This window comes from Eublepharis macularius, chromosome 5 (genome assembly GCF_028583425.1).
Source record: "Eublepharis macularius isolate TG4126 chromosome 5, MPM_Emac_v1.0, whole genome shotgun sequence".
Taxonomy (NCBI): Eukaryota; Metazoa; Chordata; class Lepidosauria; order Squamata; family Eublepharidae; genus Eublepharis; species Eublepharis macularius.
In genome coordinates, this window is record NC_072794.1 from 58,372,544 (window position 1) to 58,392,251 (window position 19,708).

A 19,708-nucleotide genomic window follows, 5' to 3' on the forward strand; every position below is an offset into this window, starting at 1 on the left:
TTATTCACTAATTTTCCTTTTGTAAATTGTGGTCTTTTCTTTTTGCTTTTATATTTATTAAGTGGGATTTATAGTAAGCACAAACTTTTTTTCTCTAGCAAACAGTAGAACTGCTATTTCTCACCTCAGTTTTTTCTTAATGCTACCTATGAAAGTATCTTTCAAGAAATCAAACAACATCCTTCTTCAGCTTGCATGGGCCCAGAATCACACAACACTACCTCACAGGTGTACTGACACATGACACTAACACTTCAGTCACAGAACTACGAAGTCCAATGGGACACTAAAGTTAGTCATTCACTATATGGCTCCAAACACCACTTATTCTTGACTTAATCCCTGTATTAGATCTCTATTGGGGGTATCTGTGAAATCATCATATTCCAGAACTGTGAACTCTTAACATAGGCTTCCAGGATACATATAAAACCGTTAAGAGTTATTTCCATGCTAAACAAATCTCTATAAACCACATCCTTATACTCAAGAGAAATGGTCCACAACTATTCTAGAAAATAACATTTTCATGCCTCAACTGGATACTGTTCAGAAGATCCATCTTATTCCTAATAATTCATCATATGCTTTTCAGGCTACACTCCAGTGCAGTTTTCTCCACTGCAATAAGAATTCTTCAGAGCCGGCTCCCCATGCCTCTACAGAAATCAAGTAGTTCCATACTAACCTTTAGGGGAGATATTTAGTCCTGCTTCTGGAAACTCCTTATAGCTGAGTTCTGCTCCTTCTACAACATTCCTGGACCATACCCGCAACCCACAGAAAGGAATAGGAACCATTTTTGAAAACAAGAAAGTGCAATCCTCTCATGCCGACTGGTACCTTGATATATGATGCCGCCTGCTATGAGGTTCTACTAGAGATGGTACACATGAAGCTTCCTTATACCAAATCAGACCATTGGTCCATTGAGGTCAGTACTGTCTTTTCAGTCTGGCAGCCACTTTCCAGGCTGTTGGAAAGAGATCTTTCCTAACATCTATTAACCACTCCTATTAACTGGAGATGAACCTGGAACCTTCTGTATACCGAGTAGATGCTCTACGACTGAGCCACAGGCCCTCCCAATATGAGAGATACATTTAAGTATTTTCTGTTTGTATGCCCTACTTTGTAATAGAGAACTGAGGGATGTGTGGTACAATATCCTCCTTGCAAGTGCATTTTATGTTTGACAGGCACTTGCTTTGAAGCCTAAGTTCTTGAGTACTTCAGTCACGTCTGTAAAGTACCAAGATTCCTACAATTAACTGGATGCAATGCAAGATCTTTCATTGCATCTTTCTGAATAGAGAAATTTGGGGGGAAAACCTCTCAAGGTTACACCTGTGCAGTACTGGAATGGTCATGCAGTGAAAGGGATTAAAATCAAACCACAAAAGGGCACTAATGAGGTTAGCTCTTCCCAAATACATCAGCCATAATAACAGAACAAAATTTTAGCTTGTTTTTGAAAATCAGGAGTCTGTTTCAGCTTAGTAGTGCAGAGGCTATGCCAGTTCCCAGGTATGTCTTTGAATTCACACAATACTCAAATTAATGCTTAAAAAGGTGTTCAAACGAATACACACACACACACCCTGTTGTTAAAAGTCTAGGTAACTTGGCCTGAGAGCCACTAAGAGTTAATCACAATGAGAGTCCAGCTAATAAAATGCAGCTGTTAATAAATATTTAGAACCACTAGACGCCACTGAGTTCTATGCTTCTGCCTGAAGTGACAATGCTGAGTTCTATGAATTACTTATTGACAAAGTTTAAAATTAAACCCCTGTAAGTTGAACTATAAGACTTCATGGGCAAAAGGGGTTTTTTGCCACATCAAACTCAAGTCCAAACTCAATTTAAGACATTTTCATTTTAAGTTTTTATTATTTAAATACACCATACTAGAGCAAATGTCTCTGAAAGTATCACAAATAAAAGATTTTTTTTTCTTCATTCAGCAAATTAGGAATAGGTGAAAATTTCTACACAGTAGCTGCTATGAGCTTCATATTTTTTTCCTTTTTCTTTTTTGCCATGGGAAGTAGCAACATTAGGACAAAAAAAACACTTACATGCATACATACATTGTATTTTACAGAGATACAATAAAAGTCATTTGTGATAGAATATCACAAGAGCCCCATCTTTCCTTTTAGCTCATGTTTTGAGTTTTGAAACACATTTCCTTACAACACTTAAATATACAAAGAGCAAAGAGAATGTTGTTAAGGTAAAACACAGGGTACAAATTCCAGCCAGTGCCCTGCTAATTGTTAATGAGGGTAGAAAGCAGACTTGAAGGCTTATTTTAATTAGCTTCATTAGTCATTTTACCCACCCACTCCCCACCCAAAGTTGTCGTCCTCTGGTGGAGTCTTTTTTTCCCCTCCATTTCCTCTACAGTCTCCCATTAGCCCAGATTCATGGAGTCCTTAATGTTCACTTTCAGTCATTTTAATACACCAATAAATGTGGGAAGGGCAACCAAGAGTAAAGAAGGTGCAATGGCATGAAGCTGGCATTGATGCTAGCTATAAAGGTGACTTGTCTACTGGAGACATGGGATCCATCTGTGATGAACAAAGTTTGAGATGAAGGCACGCATTCTGCAGTACTCTGACCTTTTAGCAGACCTGCAAGAAATAAAAAAAAAATGGGCATCTTAGCCAAAATGCTTAATTTGAGCTGAACGTGACCATTCTTGCCTTCTCCTCATTTGCTAATTTTATTAGGTTACTTTCCAACTGTGACTCGATTAAAGGTTTTCTCTGTAACATTCATACAAGTCCCTAAAGTGCTTAGATGGAAAAAACAGACCATAAAAACAATTTTCTGTGGTTTCGAGAGCAAAATACACTTCCACAAAAGACAGAAAAACTTCTGGTGGGAAATCCAACACAGTCAAGTTTGTTAGTGGGGTTTATTTTTATTATTATTATTATTATTTTGGACAGGGATAAAATGACATGCCTTGCCTCTGAAGCACCGAGTAAAGTGATCTTCTAAATTAGGAAAAATTCTGTCTAAAGCAAATAAGATACCCTCCCCTAGGCAACGCTAGTTAACATGCTGCATAGAACAAAAGCTAAATATAGACATTTTGGAATATTTTCCTCCCATTTAAGATTCCTCATCTGCTATGTTAGTTAATGTTACATAAACACTGTAATATATGAAGTCAAACATGTGCCTCCACAGTGATGTGTTAATGAATTGTGATAATTAAAAATGCCTAGCTCAACAGAAATCTAGCTTCCATGGATAAAGTAGAAACGATCGACAGTCTTCAAATGCAATCTGTTTGCAATTACCAAAATGAAATAATATATATTAGATTTTTATGGTTTTTAAATGACATTTTGAGCTTCCTAGGAAGGTTTTATTTTACTCTTTCCCCAAGTTACTAAAAGCCTGAGGTCTATTAGTAACTGCAACCCCCCACTTTCAAGCTAATTAAACTGGTGGAAGCTTGGAGGTTTAATTCCCTAGAGATCATGCTCAGTGTGAGAAAGGTAATTTGTCTGTCCAGAACAAAGATTAGGGAGCAGCCAGCAAGCATATTTAATAAATGAGCATCAAGTGTCCTCTACTATGGACACAGACAATACCAATTATGTAAGTACAAGGGAATTGCTGAGCGATATGTAAACTAGAAGATTCTCTGCAAGAGACGGAATAGCAAAACATAATCTAACTCATACTTTATTTAAAAGTATAAGATCTGGAGCCAAGTAAATGCTCTGTTCACCATCAATGAAAGGAAAACTTATACTTTGTACAAAGGACTGAGAAGAAGAGCTGAGAAGGCTCTTCTTTACTGTCACAGTGAAGGAGCGAGTGAAATGTTCCTCAATTGCTCAGTAATACAATCTGTATAGACAGCAGAAATCTCAATTAAACTCTGCAGCCCATCCCATGCAGGACAATCCCCCCAGATGCTGCTGTCACACTCCCAGCCCAGTAAGGTGATTGCTCAGCTTGTAAGGACACAGTTTTAAGAGCTGTTTTTTCATGCTTGGTTCAAAGACATGGAAAAGCAGGGCTGAACAGCATCTTAGTATAAACAGCCTGTCTGTGCATGACACAAAATGACCAGCAGAATGAGTCAAGTAAACCTCTTCAACAGAAGCAACTGTTACTTGCCTTGGGCCAGTAACTAACTGCAAGGCTAGTATATGCATTCTACACAGAGCCCAAAAACTAATATTGACTTTTAAACCAGCAAACAATGACCATGGGAAGCTCCACAGAGATGTGCTGCTTTCATCACCTTGCTAGATGGTATATAGTATTGCTGTCTTCTAGGAGACTTGGTAACTTACTCAATGGCATCATATTTCAAACTGGAGCCAATTTATTAAACTCACCAATTGAGCAGTATTCACTTCTGACCACCAGGCAAGAAACTATGCTAACTAGGAAGAAACAGATCCAACTCCATTCGTCTAATTTTTAAAACTGTGCAGCTCACTTTTAACTTCTGGTAGGAAGACAAGTCAACAGGTAGCACAGAATATAGCCGATTATGGTCAGTGGGCTGTTACAGAGCTTTCCTCTTCTTCTATTGAAGCAATATTATTATGCTGGTTATTGCAGGAGCACAGAATGGAAGCAGCTCCTGCTCCAAGGGCTTACTAGTCAAATAACACAAGGAAGCCAAAGAGATGACGGTGGTCAAAAGGAGGAATAAGCTGATGCTATGAACTCACTCAACAGTCTTCGTTATCAACACTTTTCCATGGCACCGGTAGAACCGGCCCATACTGACTACAGTAATGAACTTATACACTTACTCAGAGACAAGGGTCTGATAGCTTGAACATATGTAGTATCAAAAAGAAACAACCCTCTTGATTCCAAGACACTGGAATTTCTCAGACTCCAGTCATGAGAACTGGGTTACTTTCCAACTGTGACTCAATTAAAGGCACCACTAACAGAGAAAAAGCCCCCACCTACATAACAGCCATTCAAAAGCCATCCACTTATAACTTCTCCCTGCATTTTTTCCTCAGTCCCTCTTCACCCACCTCACCATAAATGGCCAAAGAGAGAAGAGAAAGTCCATTTGCACTTAACTCTTCCCATGCACTAAGCTACAACTAAAATAGAGCAACTTTGTAATGCCTGTATGGATTTCCATTCTTCTCCGCTCTTACATCTGCTGATACTGTAACCACCCACCCACCCACCCACATGATAGTTTCGCTGAACTAAAACAAGACACAGATAGAACAAAAGCACTAAACGCATGAAACAAATCACAGAAGACAAATAGATTGAATTTGAAAGGCAAGTGTTTGGTTTCCAACCATATTTAGAGAAGGCTGCCATCCTAAACTTACCTACATGGAAATATTAAGTGGAATTTCTAAGCAACGTTCACAAGATAAGATTGTAGGAGCCCTTAACTGTATGTAGGTGCTACTTAAAAACATTATATGGTTGGTCACTAGTAAGTAAATGTAAATTCTACTCAGGAACAAATTCATGTTTTCCTAAAGAGATGGTGCCCTCTAAAAAGAGGCAACCTTTAGGCCCTTTCAGATGCTGCAAAATGCACGTGCTGCCTGAGGGTTTTTTTTTTTAAAAGACTTTTGTCTTTAAAATTTCTAACAGATAAATGTTATTTTTTGCTATCCTTAGAACATTAATGAAGTCCCTATTGTAAATCCATAAAGAATTACCAAGTGAAGTGTGCACTTTGTTTCAATGCAATAACTCAGTGCTGTGTGATTGCCTGGGTTAATGATGAAAAAGTCAAATATACTATCAGAGCTGATGGAAAAATCCATCACCAATCTGAAATTAAAATTCATCTGTGGTCAATAAGATTTAATATCCATGCAAGTGGCGCTGTAAAGAGTAAATGAATCAATGTCATCAATACATAATCAGTATGAAATATGATGCGAATAAAATTATGTGCAAGACTTGTGCATTTGGTGTTTTCTGGACCAGTGTGGAATGAACACTCCCTTAACTGAAAGTTGACAGTAATTATTATAAATTAGGCGTAGCAGTTATCAAAATGCACTCATTTGCATAGCTACAGGACTTATTAGGGAGATTGAAACAGATCTAAAACACTGCCCAGTTCCAGCAGAAGTACAAGACAATTGTTGATCAAAATTGCTTCCTACTCTTACTCTGAAAGGCCACATTATAACTTTAGCACCAATAGCCAAGACAAACATACATATTCAGACAGAGCCAACAGGAAGTGAAAGCATTTTTCTTGAAATCAAGCCAATTAATTCAAACTAATATACCTAATAAAGTACTGCAGTGATTCTATAAGTCAGTATCATACAATTAGCTCAATTTAGTTCAAGATGCTCTGCTTTTGTCTAAGAGACTCATTTTGCATCCCCCAACATCCTGCCCCCTTCGGATTCAAAACATTCTTCCCCAATAAATATACCCTAAGAGTCCCTTTAGAACTCATGCTTAGAGCCCCATCCTCTTAACGACATTTAGTGATGTAAAGCTGCTCAAAAAGATGTCCAGCATTAGGCAGAACAGAAATTTGTCTTGATTTAGCTCTAATAAGGCCTATTAGCAATTGTTCAGTATTCACCTTCTGGTCTGGCAGTAGTGGATTGCTCTGAAGTGAATTCAAATGGCCATTGATGAGAGCTGTAGGTCTATCATGTTCACAGAATAAACTGCCATTGATGTAGTGAAACCTGTCTCCGGGGACCAGGCGGTTCCGGCAGGTGGAGCACGTAAAACACTAAAAATACGTAAAGAAAAGAAAAATTAAAACCTGGAAATTATTATAATTTGAGCTTACAACAAGGTTAAAGAGACACGTAGATTTATTCTGTGTTTTCCACTATGTCCAAATATAGGTTATTGCACCTTTAGAATTCAGCTACGCAGTGCCACTAAGGACAGCAGAAAGCATTTTTATCTTCCAACAAGCCTGTTTCTGAATTTAGAGCAGCTTCAGATTTTATCCCAATACTGGTTCCATGCAGAAGAGCAACCATAAAGGAATGGAGCGTGTCAGAAAGAAGTTCTCCTACCTTAAGATGATAGACATTCCCTTGTGCCCGCATAACCAGCTCACTAGCAGGAATTGACTGCCCACAAGCACTGCAAGCACCACTATTTCCAAATAACCTGAAAACAAAGATAAATACTTATGATTTTATATGCATTCACTTCTGCTTAATGATGCTAGCAATTTAAACTTCTTACATCCCCTTTTGAAACTTCTGTATGCACTACGGGATGTGACTATTTTAAAACAAACAAGCAAAACACCCAAAGAAGCATCCCATACTTCTCAAGAATAGGATGCAGTAAAATACTGACTTGCAACTAGCAATACAAACCAATTCTGTACAACACTTTTATCAGATTACTGGGTTTGTCATAAAAAAGGGACAGAATTCATGACTGGAGTTTAAATGCATTGTGTCCTTGAAATTATATGAAGAACTTTTTTTTGTACTTTAATCATATCTTGAGAGATGAGTCATCAAAAGGGTTAAGAGGATTTGATTGTATATCTAAGACGACATCATGCTCAGTGTATTGAAACTCCAGTAAACCTCCATCAGAGCAGAGTTTCCATTAGAAACTCCCGGCTATCCAGGTTGATATATAATGTGTATGGGTTAACCTTTTCAATCATGGTGTCAACACTTTAGATTTGCCTCTGCTCATCTCTTTCATCCTAACCTTCTCTCTCTCTCTTGATAATGAAATGCTTGCTCCAACTTCCCTCTATCTGCTCCTGAGTCCACAATTTAGATTACTTCATCTCTGCTAGCAACAAACTGAATGAAATTTCGATTTGAGCAGAAAGTAATTTACCGGGATCTGGACCCATTTGTCATCATATCTCTCTGGGTGTTTGCTGTATCACTGCAGTTTTCCTATGCAATCAAATGAGACCACAACATCTGCCATGGGGGGGGGGGGAAGAGGAGAAGCAATGGAGGGAGGGAGGGAGAACAGAGGACTGGAGGAAATATATACACATAATTCTCCTAATGCATTTAAAGGCACAACACACTGATCTGAGATATACTGCTTTAATGAATATTGATCTCCCACTTTTACAGAACGCGTTTGTTAGAATTAAAAAGGCACCTTCTCCCTGCCCCCCATCCCACAGCTCCTCTTCACATTCACAGCTATTCATAATGATGAATTCACAACCATTTCATAGGAAGGAAGGATTCTGAGCCAGACGGCAGGTTCATACAGATCCACTTCCCCCAATACGGCACAGCCAAAATGAAATGCCAATAGAATTTACAAAATTAATAAATATTAAGGATTTGTATTGGCCTTTTTGTCCAACAGTAAAGTCATAAGATGGTGTGCGTTAGTTTGGGGGATGTGTTACTACAGAAACTGCTGTAATCTGAATGTTTGCTGCAAGCCCATGTATTAAGGGGGGGGGGGGGAATAATTGCTTTGAGTTTTCCAGAATCAGTGCTTGCAGAGGGAGGCTTGTCATGTTCAAACTACTAATTTGCTGTCGCCACTTTATTGAAAATAGCCTGTAAGTTGTTATTAAATGTATCGACTGAACGACAGGGAGAGTAGTAAAACTGCCCCTTAAGATGGCTTTTAATAGGAAGCCTGAGAAACAAATTTTGCAGCAGCATCGATTTGAAGAGTTCAATCAAAACTCCATTTCAAAACTAATTAGTCTGAGATCCGCAACACACTGACACTTTCTTGAGAGTCAGAATGGGTACAAAGGGAAAGCTGAACTAATACACTGCCAAGGCCTCGAGCCTAAAAAGGACTGAGCTGTCTAGAAAACTGTGGAGCAGTGCTATTCTAGTATCTGCTCAATCAGGAGGACCACTTCAAAGTACTTACAAAAAAACTAGTGTGACTGCGTCTATGTACAACTATGTCTATTATTTCCAAACAGTTATTATCAATGGCCACGGAAGTAAAGAAACTTCAGGCAGTGCTTCTCTGGCCACAGTTCTACAAATGGACTCAAATTGGCAGCATAAAAATTACAACTGATGGCTAAGTGTGGAAGGTCTTATAGCAGAAATGAGTGAACAAACGCTCCTTTATCTTGCGTATGTCGGTACATACATCCCTTTTAAAAAGGCAGGAGGGAATCAAACATCCCGCTGTGGAAGGAGTTAAAATGCACAACCCCATTTTTCTTTAAGGCATTCCTGTTTTATTCTGCCACTTTCCTTCAACGGAGTATTTGTGATTTATACAATCCTCACCAACAGAGGCTGTTGTGAATCTCTAATCTCAGTTAAAGTGGATTTCTAATAAGTGCCGCAATAGAAACAGAAACACAGGATCAAGGAGCTGTGTAATGTATTTATTCAGGTTTCTAGGAAAGAGGGTATAGTAGAGGGCAGGGGGAGATATTCTATAGATTCTTACTACTTTGAGGAGTTTGGCAACTCCTACAGCAGATGTCCAGACTTCATAGATTACATTTTATTAAAAAGTTTAATTTGACTTTTGTTCTTCTCCCACAGATGGAAATATTCTTATTTTGTGACAGCTTTAACAGAAACTGCTTTCTCTGGACAATGTCGTTTGACTAAAGAAAGCCGATCCCAGATAACTACGTTCCTACTGAAAAGTTTTTTTTAACGTGGGTTTTGCAGGAAAGGAGAGTTAATTAGCTAATCAAGGAGACTGTCCAGGACAGTATTTAATTTAAAAGGCTGGAGGCTTTAGGTGCTCAATTAAGTAGCTATCGGTCTCAGACTGGACTTTAATGGGCTCTTTTCTCTTTAACTCCTGCAAAGTTGGGGGGGGGGAGATACCCCAGGTCAGGCTAATTAAAGCCAGGGGACTCTTTAATTGTGATGACAGAAGTGGTTTCAGTTTCCTCTCTTTGGGTCTTAGAGTCCAAGGAGGTTGTTAATATTTCAACATTTGGGCAACACAATCAATCACCAACTCTGAGATGTTCCATCTATGGATGAAAGGAAAGTTCTACATTTTGTAGCATGATGCTGTACCATGTTAAATTAATCACAACACCATTTCCAGTATTTGCCCCCTCCCTCCAACCTTGTCAGTGGTCATGAAGCAGGCGAGGACAACTGCGTTTACACTCAACTGCTCAAAAATTCAACTGGAAGTTTTTTCAACTAAAAAAAAACATAATATACAAAAATAAGATTACATCGGGTGGTTAGAATACTTGTAGAAACCAAACAGCCAGCCAGAAGGTTCACAGAAGGCGGGAGTACAAATCACACTTGTATTTGAACCAATCCAGAAAGAAATGCATATCCAAAGCAACTGGTCCAGAAGAGATTGGTTTTCCAGCAGATTTCCTATTTTGGATCCAAATTCTGCACCAGCTGTATCAGACGCAACAAAGGCTACACAGGAAAACTATGCCTGGAGCCAAGTCCATTAAAGGTACTTCAGCATAACTACAGCCCAAGCACCTTAAAAGCACCAGCAGCTATTGATACTTGAAAGGGGGAGGAGGGTGGCTGTGGAAGTGCTGCATTAGAGAAGGGGGAAGAGAAAAAAATATCAGCCAAATTACGCTTGGTTAATTCAGAGTAACAGATCTGCCCCCAAGTGAATTGGAGGCCTTGAATTAATTCTGTTATGACAAATCAAGATAAACGTTCCCCCTAAATTGCATGCGATTTAATTAATTTTTGAGATCCTGGATTTTTTTTCCAAGCTAATAGTTCACATGCTCCTGTGCTGTCATTGTGCTTGAGTGGGCAGACTTCAAAGTGATATTAAATAACCAACTATTAGATTTACCTAGCACGTCCTATTGGAAAAATGCCATTTAATTACCTAGCCTGTTCAATTAAAGGGACAGCATTCCCTGAATATAGCAGCTTGCTGTTGATTACCAGAAAAATGAACTCGTTGCCTAGCGGCACCCTGCCCTCCTCAAATGGCTCATACTGCGGACAGCCCTATGAATGGCAATGAGCAGCAAAGAGAAAGGAAAGCATCTTCTGCATGTCGGAATGAGGATCAAGTGCCTGCCCTGGCATGTCGGACACAGGGCCACAAGCATTAAAAAGTGGGGGGAGGCTCAAAAAACAAACAAACCCTCTACTCACAATCCAGACTACTCAGTCAGAATTTTAAAAAGACCACCTACTCCTCCTTCCAAAACATCCACCCCAAATAAGTAAATTCTGGGTGAGACGAAAGAATTAGAGAATCATACCAAATGCATGGAAAAGGATTCTCAGGCACTAGCCCTTTAAGAAAAGCTATTTACATTCTCTCTCTGCCCCCCCCCCCCAGCCTATTCTCTGTCTCTTCCTCTCCAAGGCCAATTTTGTTAATTAAATGTTTTGTTTGCGACACAGCTCTCATTCATTTCGGACACGTCATTCCAGGCAGATCTAAACCAGGGACGAGATCTCATTAGATAAAACCTATCAGAACTAAGAGAAAATGGAGGAGACACTAATTAAAGCTCTTAATTGTGCAGATTCACTGCCACGCTGCTGCTTTATCTGGAATCTCATGGCTAGGAGGACTGCCTATCACCCTCCTCCTCTGTCCTGAAAAATGCATTTTGCTTCCAGTACTCAGGTTAGGGGTACGGGGCCAAAGAAAAGTCAATGATTTTCATCTCCTTACACAGACACACACTTCTCAGCTGCCAATGAGACCTGCAGCTGTGTATAAGCCTGAATGGGTAAGGAAGGTTCTGCAAAGCTACATTTCAGCATCAGACAGCTCAAAAGCTCCATAATAAAACTAGTCTGTGGTCTAACACAGGCCTGGAGCAGCCAGTCCCTTTCACCTCAGAAGGGCTGGGTGATCAGTTTTCCTCTCAAAGGTATTATGCATGTTCTGCTGTGGGATCTATTTAAAATCTATGAAATTTATGAACGCGACTTGGGAAGTTTTCTCTAGGCACCTTCCCCAATCCATTTCTGATAAAAACTGCAGAAGGCTGCTATACTGGTACCATTCTGCATGCCTTTCAGAAGGCTGGGACATGCAATTACTGATGCCTGAAAGTCATCAGGGTCATAGATGGAGTTTATATAGTTAGAACCATCGTCTTGCATCCCAAGGAACAAATGGGCTTCTGGAAGTGCATACCAGACATCAGAACCTTCCTTAACTCAGCAACCTACTAGTTCTAGAAAAAAAAAGGCCAAGTAATAGAATCACACATCAGTTCCAATTCACCATCTGATAAGGCACCCTATTTGTAATAGCTTACGTAAAAACATAGTAAGTTTGCACAAAAACCTCAGGCATATTCCAGTAATCTAGCCTGAACTTGCTTTAGTGGGTACAGTAGACAACTTCTTTTTAATTCACAATAACCAGAAGAGGTTGGTTTGATGGTTTTAGTAGAGAAAGACTAAATCTGTACTATTCACTGAATCTGAATAGTAGTGTCATTTTTTCCACTTCAAACAAATCTCTTCCTAACCGTTCTGCTCTATTTAATTAGAATTCTGCCTTGCTTATGCAGTTGCTTCAGACAGGGATCAAGAACACATCACTGTAAGCCTGAACATACTGGTTTTCTAGCATTTACTTTTTCAAAAATCCAAACACTTAGCAAAATTAATGTTGCAATCCCTTAAAACCTTCCTATAGCTATTTTGTTTTTGTAGCTTATTTAGCAGATTGAAAGTGCCATCATCAAAAAGGGTAAAGGATACACTGAACAAGCAAACACCCCTTGGCATCATCATTCAAAACAGTGATGCATTCAAGGTAAGTATGGAGAAAATAAAACGCAGTATAGTGCTACATCCAGTTATTCCACAGATTCACACATGCTAAAAGTCCAAACATCTTTCTTCCTTTGTGAACAGGGATACTTTTTCAAAGACTACCCAGACAATACTCCTTATGCCTTTAATTCACATTGTTTTCCTATGCCAAAAATGTAGGAGGGGGGATGTTTAAATATTGGTTGCTCAACTAGAACACTTTCTCGAAGCATTCATGTGCATCAGTCTATCAAACTACTTACTCAAATTAAATGCGTAATCCTTTAAAAGAGCTTGAATACACCTAAAATGATCCAGTTGACACCAGACCGCTAACATTCTTTTCATTAACTGCACCAAAACTAAGCTCACAGTGCAAAAGGGATGGAGATTAAACATTGTGGTGCAAAAGGAAATACTAAAAAGTTTAATGAATGCCCAAAACTTACTTTTCCTTTTGCACAGAAAAGGAGCAAAGCCAGCCAAAAGCTGCCCTTCAACAACTGGAGTGTGCACAGGACTTGGGAGGTGTAGGGTGTGTGTGTGTGTGTGTGGCAAAAGGCAGTTTCAGCTGGCCAGCAGTTAATCAATTCTTTCACCATGAGCAGAGAATGAGTCACTCCATTTTCACTGCTTATTATTTGCATAAGCACTGTTCAATCAGATACTATAGAAGAAGATATTTCATTGTTTAGTCTTTGCACCACAGCCCTAGTGAAACCAGCCCTTTTCCCTCTCTATACCCTTCTCCTCATCTACACAACGGACTCTGGTACTTGGGAGTCTCCACCAAAGAAGTTTCATTCACTCTCACCTTCCCTCAGGGCCAGCTATCCAGCTTGCCCATCGTACTCCTCCTGGCTCAATACATTCTGCTTCTTGTTTTCAAACTACTATCTGCAGCAGTTTCTGGCCCACTCATCTGTTTCACAGGGAGAAATGGAATTACAGCGCACACATACTCCCATGCACGCGCACAAGCATTCCCCTCCATCTCTCACCTGATGTAGTCGTTTCTGCACAGGATCATGCCGCTCTTCGTGTAGCAGGACGTACCAATTTCTCCCAGTTGTGCCTGGCAGCAGGAGCATTTCAGACACCGGCTATGCCAATAGCCATCCATGGCATAGAGCAAGAAGCGATCGGCAATCTTCCCTCCGCAGCCTGCACATCTTTTCCATGAGAGGGAGCCACTGGTGACCGGGGGAGGCTGTGAACTGCTGCCAGGGTTCACCATGGTCTAGGCAAGAAAAACAGAAAGAGGATTAATTTTCTGGACAGGAGACCCTTGCAACTTCTCTTTCTAAAGCAGTCCTGTGTAGAGAAGGGTGGGGGAGGAAAGAGTGGAAGAGCATCTACTTGTTTACTTTTCAGGCTCTTTGTTCTAGGTTAATTAGCCACCTCCCCTCTCCAGCTCATGAATGGGGCCCAATGACAGTTTCAGCTTACAATATTGCTGGAGAGAGACCCCCCCCTTCCACTTTGTTTGCCGACATAAAAGTACACACACCTGGAGACTCGCAGTCTACATAGCCCTCCCGATATAAATTATTGGGCCCCACAGCACTAAATGGGGAAGAAAAGAAACCTTCATGAAGCCTTGTTCCCTAACCACAACTCATGGGAAGCACAGCTGCGACTCACAAGTTGGGGACACTTCGAGGGATTTAGTTTTCTTACACAAGAGAGGTTCTGGAGAGAGAGTGCAGGCACACACAGAGGGGAGAAAATCCCTATAAAAGTTGCAAAACTTGTTTTTCAAGCTCTCCTTTTTCATGCCATTGTTATCTATAGGAGGCCAACCACGATTGTCCCCATTTTTAAAAGAGATCAAATGAAGTGCTCCCCCCACACATTACTGAATAATAATAGATCGCTGAACTTCAAGAAGCCTGTTAACTTCCTATACAAACACAATCTACTTTTGTCTCACTAATCTGCCCTTGATCATCAATTTAAATGCTAAATGCTTTATTGTCCTAAAAAAAGAGAGGAAGAGAAGAAAGAAAAAAAGTTTGAGATAACAACAGAGAGTCACAGAACAACCAAGTGTGCCCCACTCAGGAAGCAGCTAGCATGGCTGCCTCTAAGACGGCCGTTTAAAATACACACAAAACTAGAAGCGAATTTCTCACTATGCAATAAATGATTTATACAAGTAGGGCAATGGGGAGATTAATATTGGAACCAATTCATAAAGCTGACTCCAACCGATTAATTTGCTCTGCCTCCAATCCAGGGTCCAACAGACTGGTGCCCCTTCAATCACTTACACTATAAAAAGATCAAGTTATTTACTGCCAATTAAGCAGCACGTTTTTACCTTTGTCCTTCATAAGCTCTATGTGCTCAACCTAAGGCATCTGGCTACTCACTAAAACTTATACCTCTAAAGACAGAGGGGGGCAACCTCCCCCCCCCGCCACTTGCCTAACTTGGTTACAACAGCAGCGTCAGGTTCCTTAAAATAGGCGGGGGGGGGGGAAGAAAACAGGATTTCCTCCAAAATAACTCCTGATCATATGTTCAGTTGACCACACAATAAACCAGACTGCGAACGGCACCAATTAAGGCTGTAACTAAAAACCCTGAGACTTGGGAAAGAGAAACCACTCTAAAAGCCATTAGCATTGCATTTCTCTGAATGCATCATATACCTTTATGTAAATTGATTTCTGATGCATTTAACTCATGGAATAGCCTTTTGTTACTGTTTCCAGCACTATGAATCTGCATTTTAGTTTTTATTTCTAAAAACCCCATCAGATTTCAAATTACATAAATCCACTTCAGATCTTTCCAAGACCAACTTTTTAAAAAATTCACAGCGTCCTAACCTCTAGCCTTTGTTGAAAGGTAAATATTATAGAGAAGGAAACGTTACCCTGACAGAAGCATCCAGTAACCCCATTAAGCTAAAGCTCTTAAGGACAAGCAATACCTTAATGCTGATTAAATCTAAAAGAGATGAATCAAGAGGACTGACCAGAAAGTGACTCCCCTGATAACCAAGGACGGGCCCTCATCAAGTTTCATTTGGAGTTTGGGGGGTGGGAGAGAAGGAAAGCTTTTAACTTAAATAGGCTTACTCTGGTAATTACACAGCCAAGCAATTTAGGTCCTGGAACAGAGGTAATGAAACAGAAAGGAGAGAGCTGGCAGCTAGAGGCAAAACACACACCCCCTCCCTCCTTTTAACAACGTCTCTGGTGATTTTAATGGAGACCAAGGGAGGGACAAGCATAGAGCTTGCAATTTGTAGTACAAAAAAAATGGATGCTTAATTCACGGCTTGGTTTTAATTAGCTTGATTCATCAGATTTCTCCTGAACAAAAAAAAAGGGGGGGGGACCGCTCACTCAAGATTTTTCCCCCTCCAGCCTGCCACTGTTTCAAAATAGTGTTTACTACAAAGAAAAGTGGGCGATCCTTCCTCCCACCTCCCTCTCTCAAATCACAAGCAAGGGGGGGGGGGAGAAGCAGCTTGGGGCAGGCAGCCTTTGTACAGCTCCACCACTGCTGACGGCCCACCGCCGCTTGGTGATCGGGAGTTACGGGGCAAGACTGACTTCCCCAGGGCAGCAGATCGTGTTCTCGTCCACTCCCGGATGCCAAGGGTGGCGGGGGCAAGACCAGAAACCCAGCTGCCAAGCTAACCAGAGACAGGAGAGCAGAGGGAAGGGGAGCCCACGGCTTACCTGTTTCCCCTCTATGGTGCAAGAGGCCGTGGCTAACGTGGCTGCGGGGTCTGGAGAGCGACCAGGAGAGAAAGAAGGCTTCCCTACGAGGTGGTCTTCCCTCAACGAACAGCAGCAACAACAAAAAGAAAGCCAGCCCAACGCGCTCTCGCTAGGCGACGGCGGAACCTTCACCCCCAAGGAAAAACGAGCAGCCCGGCGGAGGACGAGGAAGCTGCCCGGGAGACGGCTGGCTCGGTCCTGCCTGCTTTCTTGTCTTTCCTTCTCCTGCTGCTGCCGCCGCCGCTTCCCCTCGAGGGGAGCTGCAGAGCTCAGCCGCGGCTGCAGAGGCGAGGGGGCTGCTGCAATCGCTGGCTTAAGTTTGGGCAGATGGGGCCGCACTTTGTAGCGCTCCCCTCGCCGCCGACGTCTCAGCCCGCGCGGGCTCCCAAAGGCGGCCGCCTACGAGCAAGTCCGAGAGGAGGGGAAAGTCTGGAGGCAGACGGAGCCGGAGCGGCTGCGGAGTTGCTGGCGGCAGCAGGACGCGCAGAGAGGCCCCTCTCGTCGGCGCCCTCCGCGGCTCTCTGCTTCGCTCTCCCCCATGTGTTACTGACAGAGCAAAATCCCAACGACTCCGCAGCTCGGCCCCGCGCGTCACGGCGCCGCGCCCAATCCGCCCGCAGTTTGTTCAGGCGGAATAATAAAACCTGCCAATCCCGAGGAAGACAAAGGAATGGGGAGGGGTCGAGAGGGGGCCGGACGAGTCAGGTGGGACGCGCCACTGACTCGGGTGGGCGAGGGGGCGCGTGCGCTCGTGCCCGGTGCCCTGGCCGGGACTGGAGCCCCCCTCCTGGAGGGACCTTGGCAATTGCGCGGCTGGAGGAGAGCGAGTAGCGGTGAAGGCCGCAATCCTCCGGACGCTGACTCGAGAGGAAGCCTTGGGGAGGGAAGTCGTGGGGACTCTAATGCAAGCAGGAACATGAGGATTTCTTCGGAGGGAAAGTGCCTCAGATCAAGCTGCAAAGCGAGACGCGTTCCTTTGGGAGCAAGTCTGAGTTTCTGAGGAAGCGTGCACAGGATTCAAGCGAGCATGGAACTTTGGATTTAAAACAAATCCGATGCTAAAAGGCGGCGTTTCGTATAGGAACGCTGTTGAACTCCTTGCGACTTTGTTTCAGCTATCATGCATCGGATTGCTGTAGGAGAGTTGGTAGATAGGCGGGTATTACTCTGGATCTGCAGGAGGCATATTATATGCTTCCCCCCCCCCCAAATACCCCGGGGTTTCACCACGGCCGAGGTCTTACGCTTGCAGTTTGCACTGTATAGGATTCTTTACAGCTCTTACCTCGGTTATTGTCACACCCACCCTGCAAGGTAGATGATGTGGGAGGATGCAGGCCTGACTAGCAATTCAGCTATATAGTTGGAATAATTGAATTCTTTTTCAAAAGGGTAGTGACAGGAGATGATACTGAGTCTTAAGAAGTGTTATATTATGCTGCGAAGGCTAAATATTGCTGCACTTCTCCAGGGCCTCCATTTACAAGTAACCTTCCTGACTCTAGGCTTAAGCTGTCTGTTCAACTTCCAGTTGGAGGGAGTGGGGTACGTTTGTATCAAGCATGATGATCCAAGATGGTTTCCACAAGCCAGGAAAGACTCCACACTTCCCTGGGTTGATTTCTGTTATACCAAACAGACTAGAGTTGCTGGCACAGTGAAAAGGAGCAATTGTTGCATCAAAACCCAGGTCTTTGGAGGGTTTTTTAATGCCATGGTCTGGCTTAGCCCCTTTTACTCCTGCTTTAGAGCTATAGCAGAGATAGGGAAAGCTGCCATGTTAGGAAGTTGATCTAGACTGAGTGATAACTAGATTGTAAGCTGACTCAAGGATTGGAAAACAAGGTTTTAAATAATTTACTTATGTTCTGTGCAGAGAAGTATCAATGGAACCTCCTGTGCCCATGTAAATGTGTGCCCAAGTGTGTGTTGTTTGTGACCTCAATTGCTGCATTCATACTGCAGCTATATGAGTGGATCTGCATTCCCACTCTTTCTTAAAAGGGACAAAAAGCCTAACTTTCAGCACTTTCTGCCTGCTCTGAACCACTAAGCAAGTTGCTTGGGTTCCATCAAGGCTGTGCGAAGACTTACAATTTCCTTGTTTGAACTACCTACTCTGAGTTAGTAACATTCGGGGGAGAAGATACTACCAACTATGTACACTAGCATAATATTGGTGTTAATACTATAAGAGCATTAGAGATAATTTTAACAAACTTGTTTTGAAGCTTTTTGTGTTTTATATTCAGTAGTACATTTCCTAGAAACACACACCACCCCTTTAAGCTACAGTTTTCAGCATCACAGGCTGGTCCAGAGGCCACTTGAGTTGAGGCTCTGTGCTTTTAACAGTTGTGCAAAAGGCATACATTCAGTACATGCTCATTTTCCAAGCAGAAAGATGGGAGGGAAAGTCAGGCCTATTGAAATTGTGCCTCCTGTACTGAGAACAAAAGAAATCCTAGATCTTGGGCATAGGTCTTTCCCAACTTTACTGCCCAGTATCCTTCTATTTAGTCTTGCCAATAGATTTGCCAAAGTTATGAGCTCACAAAATGTTTTATTAGCCCACATGTTCACAATCATCTGTGGCATAAAAGAACCAGCTTTTGTAAAACTTCCAGATCACCAGGAGCTAATTTTTACTCACTACAGGTGATCAGATGAGTGGCTAATTTGACTGAGAAAGCCTGAAGATCCAAGGCCTGAGCAAATTTCCCTCATAAAACTCTTAAGAGTCTGTCTTTCTCTGTGGCCACTCCACCCCTCTCCCCTTTCCGGGTTTTGTTAATTTGTATTTAGAGCTGCTTCTCTAGGCCACTTTATTGATAATGAATAAGTATTACTCTTTTCATTGAAGGAGATCATGAAGAGGGTGCAGATCATCAAGGCAGCAATCCTCAAACCACTTACTCCAGGGCAGCCTGGTTGAGGTCAATGGAACAGGACTACTCTAGAGTGCAGCTGGGGGTATTCATACTGATTATGTTGATATTAAGGTAATATAGGGTCAGGCTTCATCTGGCTTTTTCCCCCTCAGAATTTTCAGAGAGCACTTGGGACTGGGTCCTCTGCTCGTACACTTACCACTTCACCAGCTCCTCATGTGGTGTACTTCTCAGGACAAAATTTGATTCTTTGATTGAAAAAAACCCCGGCATCCTGCTCATCAAAGCAGTGGCCATTGATTTTTAAGTACTCCTTCTCGAAATCAATGGGGAGTTCAGCTTAAAAATTAATGCTACTGTAACTCAGTGTTAT

At 41.9% G+C, this 19,708-nt stretch overlaps 1 protein-coding gene across 1 annotated transcript; it reads right to left on the minus strand.

Annotated features, from left to right (window-relative positions):
• Positions 1-1,873: 1,873 nt before the first annotated feature.
• On the minus strand, positions 1,874-17,003 carry LMO4 (LIM domain only 4). Its single transcript, XM_054980507.1, has 5 exons — positions 16,403-17,003; positions 13,706-13,944; positions 7,041-7,137; positions 6,590-6,745; positions 1,874-2,642 (listed from the first exon to the last, which is right to left on the minus strand). The coding sequence occupies exons 2-5, from the start codon at positions 13,939-13,941 to the stop codon at positions 2,634-2,636; spliced, it is 498 nt and encodes a 165-aa protein (XP_054836482.1). The 5' UTR covers positions 13,942-13,944; positions 16,403-17,003; the 3' UTR covers positions 1,874-2,633.
• Between the last annotated feature and the right edge of the window lie 2,705 nt (positions 17,004-19,708).

What these genes read in the sequence shown, in the direction of transcription:
- LMO4 (XM_054980507.1), bottom strand. Translation starts at nt 13,941, where the DNA reads ATGGTGAACCCTGGCAGCAGTTCACAGCCTCCCCCGGTCACCAGTGGC. An exon ending in TGCAGAAACGACTACATCAG is followed by an intron (nt 7,138 to 13,705) that starts GTGAGAGATGGA and finishes CTTTGTTTTCAG; the next exon opens with GTTATTTGGAAATAGTGGTG. An exon ending in GGAATGTCTATCATCTTAAG is followed by an intron (nt 6,746 to 7,040) that starts GTAGGAGAACTT and finishes ACGTATTTTTAG; the next exon opens with TGTTTTACGTGCTCCACCTG.